This window comes from Trichoplusia ni, chromosome 26 (genome assembly GCF_003590095.1).
Source record: "Trichoplusia ni isolate ovarian cell line Hi5 chromosome 26, tn1, whole genome shotgun sequence".
NCBI lineage: Eukaryota > Metazoa > Arthropoda > Insecta > Lepidoptera > Noctuidae > Trichoplusia > Trichoplusia ni.
In genome coordinates, this window is record NC_039503.1 from 4,162,743 (window position 1) to 4,171,311 (window position 8,569).

The 8,569-nt window shown below is 35.1% G+C and overlaps 1 protein-coding gene across 1 annotated transcript; it reads right to left on the reverse strand.

The window, feature by feature from the left end:
- Positions 1–6,538: 6,538 nt before the first annotated feature.
- LOC113505475 (zinc finger protein 569-like) lies at positions 6,539–8,336 on the reverse strand (the record flags this gene model as incomplete). Its single annotated transcript, XM_026888198.1, has 1 exon — positions 6,539–8,336. A coding segment is annotated over one exon (1,215 nt), but the record flags the coding sequence as incomplete, so codon positions are not given.
- Between the last annotated feature and the right edge of the window lie 233 nt (positions 8,337–8,569).

The following is an 8,569-nucleotide window of genomic DNA, read 5'->3' on the forward strand; positions in this document are numbered from 1 at the left end:
CCTTACTAACTCGACATCGGAAGTCTCCACTATAAATTATTACTATTTTCAATTAAGTGTTAATAGATTTTTTTTTATTTAGTCAAGTGACCAACAAAGGTGTTCGGACGGCAATCTCGATATCTTTTTAATCGATATACCCTAAAAATGTCTCTTATCGATTACCGCTAAACTTATCAAGATTCGTATTTATCCTACTCGTCGGAGATGGAGATTTGCGTTGCTGAACAAAAATTCTTACATAAACATACTGTAGAATAAATATTCTCAAGATAAAAATATTAAAAAATGATAAATAATATCTATTTTGGTATATGTTTCTCCATTAAATGATAAGTTTTCGTGTGCACAGTCAAAGACCTCTGGTTGTCAAAAGTTTTGTCACACGCTTGACATTCTAAAACGACTTTTTTGGCGCCATGCACTTTGACCTCATGGCTATTTTTCTTAGCATAATCTGTGAACTTTTCTCCACAGTAACCGCATTTGCTCCGCATATTAAAAAGTATATGAACAGCTTTTTCATGCTCCCGCTTTTTAATGTGTGTATTAAATATCTTTGAACAATATGAGCAATTAAAAACGCCGGTTTTATGTCTATAAGCATGTGTTTGCAGTATTTTTTTAGTTACGAAACCAGAGTCACAGACTTTGCAAACGTAATTCCTGTAATGAGTATTCATATGTTCCAATAAAACTTTAAAGTTGCTATAAAAGTTGCCACAAACCACACATTTAATAATTTTTTTGTCGAACTTAAATGGTAAAATATGGTTTTTAATAGTACCGTAGTAAAATTTATCGTGGACCGTTGTTAGATGCTCGATAATTTGCTCAAGCGTATCGATTTTCATTTGACAGATGTCACATTTCAAATTAGTGATGTCCAATTTTACCATGTAGTTGTGCATTGCCTTTTCAGACATGAATTTCTGTATAGATTGTTCGTGGTCTTTGAGTGTGTGCGTTTTTAATTCGGCGGGAGTTTCGTACTGTTCGTTACAAAAGCTGCAGGCGTATCCGATGCCGGCGTATTTTCCAATGGGCGTAGCATTCGAGTTGTGTAAAATCGTTCGGATATTATGCCTGTGCTTTTCGACTTCAGTTTTCCTTTTTAAATTTACCTGTGTGCCACCTTTAATTTTGATCACCCCTTTTTTCTTTAGCTGAATTTGTTTTGATCCTGGGTCGACGTTTATGATAATGAACTTTTTCTTTTTCTTCTTGGTTTCTAAAAAGGAAACATTTCATTTATTAGTGGTGTAAAAATATGTACCTACTTATGGTAATAAGTGAATATTATTATTAATAAAAAATAAAGAATAATCTCAACAACGCAAACACAGATGCACCCTCTGATCCCTAAGACACGAGCAGAGAGACATTAGGCGCAGGACACACATCTATATATACATAATAATTTATTTATTTCGGTTGAAAAGGCTTAATGACTTGAGTTTTTGAATTTCGAAGAATACCTTTGTAAAATAAAACAATATAGTTTCCACATACATTTATTACCGTTTTTAAACTTTTAGGGGTTTTACTTAAATTACTGAAATCTAAGTAAAAATACGTAGTACTATGAATAATGATCAATCAACACCCAAACAAGATTATAAAACCCTTAGTTAATAATAACTAGGCCTTTAAGGAGAACATAACTACATGCATATCTAAATTAGGAATTAAAATTCAATACAAGCAAAAAAAAATTCAGAACAATCATTTCTCCCTGCATCTTGTTTTCTCCTCGGCCGTCAACACATAAAGTGAGTTCAAATTGATGTGGTTGTGTCGTTTTGATGCGACACCCTTCTGAAAACCTTCCATCTCCAGTATCAGATCAGCTCCATGCCATTATAATATTGCATCGTTATGCAAAATAAGGGAAAAGTTGAAACATCAAGCTTATAAAAAATAGGCTACCTTCTAAAATCTAAAAAGATCTTCATTTACACGTGAATATTATAAATATCCCGATCGAATGGTATTTGAAATTGTATAATATTCTACTAGTAAAGCCATCATCTCGTCATATCATATCCCTCTTTAGAGAATTATGATAAAATATACATCGGGCCTCCCTCGCCATTTTGTCTTGGCCATTTTAGACAGATTTACATCATGTTATTCAAACACTTTTAACAGTCATTGCGGGTAGTCAGAAGCTTGAAAGTCTGACAACCAGTCTAACTAAGGGGTATCGTGTTGCCCAGGTAACTGGGTTGAGGAGGTCAGATAGGCAGTCGCTGCTTGTAAAACACTGGTACTTCGCTGAATCCGGTTAGACTGGAAGCCGAGCCCAACATAGTTGGGAAGGGCTAGGCCGACGATGAAGTAAGTGCACTCCAAACTAAATTTTACGTTTACTAAATGACGTTTTAAAAAAAACTAATTCTATGAAATATATTTCGACAAATAAGATGCCGCAGTAACACACACATGAGTACGTCAAACTTATGAAACAAATAAACTTTTCGTTAAAACGTCGCAATTTTGTTTCTGTATTTTATGATTTTGTTAAAGAATTACCCGAATACCTAAACTAAATGAACAGCTTTCTTATGTTCAAGCATCTTGCATCGAATAACAAAGCCAGAATCACAAAAGCCACAAATATAGTTTCTATAATGCTCCGACATGTGATCTTGTAAATCAGTATATTCCCCAATGTCAATAGCACAAACTCCACACAATATTTTCCCGCCTTCGTATTTAAACGGTACAATTTGATTTTTAATCTGTTTATGTATCAATTCATCGTGAACGCTTTTCAAATGATCCATTAACAGTTCTAGATTTTCTATACTTTCGTGACAAATTTTGCATTTTAGGTTAGTTATATCCAGGTACACAATATGGCGGGAAAGTGATCGGGCGTTGAAAAACTCAGCTTTGTCGTTGACATGGTCTTCGATTGAGTGCGATCTTAATTCCGTAGGATCTTGGAATTGATCAAGGCAGTAGCTACAAGCGAATCTAGATCCAACGCGACAACGGACCGGAGAAGCATTTGAGCATTTCAAAATCGTCTTAATGTTGTCAAATTGCCAATCTAATTCTGTCAGGCGTCGTTCTTCCGCGATTTTCTTTTGTTGTTCTCGAACCCAGGGTATGGTTTTCTTCCCGACTGGACGGATAGTCACGAAAGATGTGAAGTTCAGCTTTCTGTCCAGGGTAAGCTTTTTGCCATCGTCTTCGCAGAATATTGGAGAAGAATCCCGAAGTTCTCTAGTGCTTGAGCGTTGATCTGAAAATGAGTTTTTTCTGTTTAGAATTTTTAGGTTATGTTTCATCCTGTATTGTCTCATCTCATCGCTCGATCATCTTGGTATGTGGAGTGTATGAGCCGTGCATTAAATCTATATTTGTAAAATTTTATACAGGTACACTTTTAGGATTACCGCATATTGAACGGAGTTAATATTAATACAAAATAAGATAAGTAACAACAAAATTTTTGGAGATTTTTTGTGTTTGATATTTGAATACATTTATTGATGAAGGCAACATCTCGCTAAAGCCAAAAAGGGCGGGAAGAATGCGGGTGAAACTATGAATGTCAGTCAGATAGTTCTTAAAGAATAATTATGTATTGAGTATCCTAACCTCTATTTATTAATGACACTTGAAACAAATGCATTAAAAATATTCAGTATAAAAATACCGAAACGAATTTAACAAGAAAAAAGCACATTTAGATTTATTTCAAAGGATTTATTTAGTTGGACATTATAAATATCTATTAATTATAATAGACTTGCATAACATTTAAATAACATTGTGTTTATATAGGATCTATATATTATTTTAAATAACATATAATGTGCCTACTCACCAGTGATCAATACGCAACCATTTACTATTTTAAACTAACTACTATTTAATCAAATGTCAAATCCAACATGGCGGCATTCGATTTAATTTTACTATTCAATTACCCCCGGTGCAAAGATAGGATGACAGAAACGGAAAGACAGATAAGTAAAACTGATAACACCCCTCTTTTTGGGTCGGGAAACATTAGCAATAAAGTTATTAGCATTAGGTATAACAATATTAAAGTATTTTCTACAGAACTTTTTATTTATTTACAAAGTATTCGGCTACTCTATTTACCGTAACGAACCATCTTGTTTAATTTTATTATTTTTTAACTAAAGTATTTACATGCAGCCCACTTCAAATATAGCCACTGAGCCAAACTCGATGTAATTTTTTGAGGCAATATAAAACCTAATCTCCTAATCAAATAAAAATCTGACAACTTCTACTTTTTAAAATCAGTAGATAAAATTGGAGTAACCTGTGGCTAGAATATAATGGTAGTGTAATTTAAAGGCGAATGGAAGATAATGTTGTTGGAATGTTTGGTTAAAACTTTATTGTAATAATTTTAATTATATTTTTTAGTTCCTGTGATATTTGATTTTTTTTTTATCGTAGCGCTGTATATCACGAAAGAATCACGGCGGATATCGAATCAAATCAGTGTAATTGACCTACGTAATTCTAAATTTTATCCTAATAAATAAATGTTTATAAAACACTCCTAAATACAAGGACTAAAGAACAACAGACGTGTTAAAGAAACTACAAAGGAAGACTGCATTATATTCTGGACATTCCAGATTATAAAAACAAAAAAAAATAGTCTTTCCTACACCTCTTCACCATGCTTCGATCGCATATGGCCCCTCCAACTACATTTCTGTACGAAACCCTGTCCACAATACCGACATACGAATCTCCTATCATTCGCATGGATCCGCATATGCTCTCTCAGAGTATTCCGCCTTCCATACGCCTTTAAACAGACCTCGCACCGAAACTGTCTCAAGCCAGTGTGTTTCGCATTATGCCGCTGCAAACTGCTCTTGGTAAAAAACTTCATATCGCATTCCAAACATTTGTGTCTGCGTTCAAGCAAATGATCCTTTTTCGTGTGTCGGGCCAAAGATCTTTGATTATTAAAAGTACGGTCACAAGCTGTACAATTTAGTATAATTGGGGGCATATTATGTTCTTTGACCATATGGTCTATTTTTTTCCAGTAGTCAACGAATCTCTCGGAACAATGCCCGCACTTATTTCGTTTCTGGCCTTGATGCGTTCGCTTCTCGTGGTCGCGTTTTTTGTAAAGGCTTTGGAACGTTTTGTCGCACTCCTCGCATTTCTATTCGCCGCTCCCGTGTCTTTTAATATGACTAATTAACAGTTTTTTTGTCACATACCCACTGTCACATGTTTCGCAAATATAATTTCTGAAATGCGAGTTCATATGTTCTTGTAGCAGTTTAAAACTCGCGTATTCGACAGAGCACATGACACATTTGAGTTCCGGCGTATCGAATTTGAATGGTAAGATGTGATTCTTAGCGTCAACATAGACTGGTTTGCTATGATCCATTTTGAGATGAAAAAGAAAATCATTTAAACTGTCAAAATCTGTATCACATAGAGCGCAATTTAAATAAGTGATATCAAGTTTTATAACGTTCTCGAACGCTCTTGTCGACATATATTTTATCAGTTTATCATTATTATGTTCTTCTAGAAAATGTTTTTTTAGTAATTTCGGATCTGGAAAAGGCCGTCGGCAAAACGAGCAGCCGTATCCCTGACTATCTTTTTTTCTTATGGGATTAGCGTTGGAATTTAGAAGTATGTTTTTGAGGTTAATTCGATTCTTTAGCGGTTCGTTCAAGGAGGTTAGATCATGGTCTCTGTAGTGACCTCTTGGCTTTGTAATGAACTTCAACTCAACTTTTGATTTCGACGGCTTTTCTATTGTGATTACTCTAGTTCGCCGGGGACCTACAAAGAAAAATTGTATTTAATAATGTGTATTATTGTTTACTTTATATGGGCGTGTTCGGAAGGCGGATGTATCCATCTGGATATCAGAGTAAGGGATGGTTGATGCACCTGTGTTGGCGCATTCACTTGTGCATTATAATATGCCTAAAACGCTGGTATATTACGTCATTAACCACCTTGGAGGATATCGGTTCGGATTTTGTGATTATTATAGCTCTTTGAATGCGATAACTTTTGGTTCCGCGAAAAATAATGGTTTATACATATTTACCTAGGTATCAAGAAAAATGCACTTACAAATCATGATGACAAACACTTTTAAATATAAAATTACAGTAACACCTTTTTCTTTGGAAATAAAGTTTTTGAATGTTTGTATTTCTTTTAATAAATCTTTGGGTGAACCTATCAATAATTTGATTCTTGCTTAATTTGATATTCTCTTTAATAAGAAAAACGAATCCCTCGCTAAGGAATTTAAACATTATGCCGATTGCCGAGGGGTTTTTACTAACAATCAGTTCCAGTGCCGGCGTTAGGGAGGAGCGTGATGGGGCGATGGCCTAGGGCGACAAATTCTGGGGGGTGCCAAGGTGTGACGTTGGAGTCTCTGGCCTCTCGCGGTGCAAACCCTCAGAACTGTGTTCTGTGCTGCATATTTTTTATTGAGATTTTTGCTTCCCTCAAGTGGGCGCCACAATATTTTCGCCCGGGGTGTCAGTGGCCCTTACACCGGCACTGAGTTCACTTGCACAAATTAGAGTTATGTATTAGATAGACAGTTATTATTAAAGGAAGACACTGGTATGGACGAGTATTTTGAACTGTCCCTAAGATTAGGGTACGGATATTTTTTACCGGCTAAATAATGAAATCAGATATTTATCCAACTATAGGTTTGATGGTCTGCCGGGCCAGCGGTTTTGTCCAAAAGGGTTACCGCTCCAGTACAGGGCAAAGGAAGGAATTTGAACGGAGCCATATTTAGTAAGAGTCTGCCATTTCTTTCCGCCCAACCCAAAGAGGGCGGAATCATTAGAAGAATCCCCATACGAAAAAACGTTGTCAAAACGTTTTAATATTTGTTATTTTCGTTAATTGTGGCCTAGTCTGGCCTTAGGCCTTTTCCAAAAATACAGTCCTTATTAATATAAAGTTTTCGAAATTTCTTGAAATCGTGTTTCTTAAACTAAGCAAGCGCAAATGAAACGACAAAGTACAAAATCATATATCTATGTATAATCAGAAATATTCAAGTCATATCTTTGTCTTAAATTTCAAAATTATAACTAACTCATTCAATCTGTACTACTCTGACACACAACTTCCCCATGCTTTGTCCTCATATGACTCTTCAAAGTCCATTTTTGCACGAACGTCATTGGGCATTGTTCACACTGCAGTTTCTTCTCCTCATGAACCCGCATATGCGCATTTAAAGTCTTCTTCCTCCCGTAGAACTTCAGACAGAGCTTACACTGATAATCTCTCGCTTTCGAATGTGTTACCATATGATTCTTAAGGCCAGTTGTTGAGTAAAACTTTTTATCGCATTCCGGGCAATTGTGAGCTCTTTCCAATAAATGGTCTCTCTTTATATGAATATTCAGCATCTTTCGATTGCTAAAAACTTTATCGCAAGCTTTGCAAACCGCTGTGGCTGCTTCAATACCATGTTCTTCAGATAAATGGACTTCCTTCTTTCTATAATCTTTGAAAGTTTCGTTGCAATACGCGCATTTATTCGCTTCAACATGTGTATGAGACGTTCGTTCGTGAAGTCGCTTTTTGACTTGCGTTGAGTAAACTTTAGGACAGAAATTACATTTAAATGCTCCAGTTTTGTGATTCACAGTATGCTGAGTCAATGCGTTCCGATTTACGAAACCCGAGTCACAAATCTCGCAGATATAATTCCTGAAATGTTTATGCAAATGTCGGACAAGCATTCTGAATTTACTGAACGAATTCGGACAAAATACGCAGTGGAATAACTCACTGTCAAATTTGACAGGAAAGATGTGAGGCTGAATGTCATCGTGCCATTGCTTGTTATGCAAAAATCTAAGATGGCGGATGAAATCTTCGAGCGTCACAAAACAATCATTACAAATGTTACATTTTAATCCCGTTATATCTAATTTCACAACATATTCTGACATATTCATGTTGATCATAAAATTGGCTTTATTTACGTCTTTGTGGATGTCCAAAGTATGTTTTTTTAGATCAGCTGGTTTTGTGTACTGTTGTTTACAGAAGCAACAAGTATAGCCAATTCCTCCATACTTTCTGATTGGCGTAGCATTAGAATGTAACAATATTTCCCGAATATTATTCCTGTGTTTTAATATCTCTGTTCTTGGTGTAGTTTTGGGTATTTTTTTATGTGTATCTTCAAATTCGTTGTCACTTAATTCCGTCTCAGATTTGATTGTTTTTGGGAGTTGAGCGTTGAGTACATCTATTATTTCTGTACTCTTTTTCTGTTCACCTAAAAAGAAAATTAATAATCATTTAAAAGATAAAATGTAAGGTACTTAAAACGCAGAATACTTCTTCGAAAAAATATAAATATTTATTGAGAACTTGAGCAAACCTTTTAAACAATCTCATTAGCAGATTCACACAAAAATACGAGTGTTATTTTTAATATCTTATCACTAAAATGCCTTTAGACATTTAGCCGTCGGGTTTTAAAAGATAGCATTTGAAATCGTTAAAATATAATATTATGTAAACAATT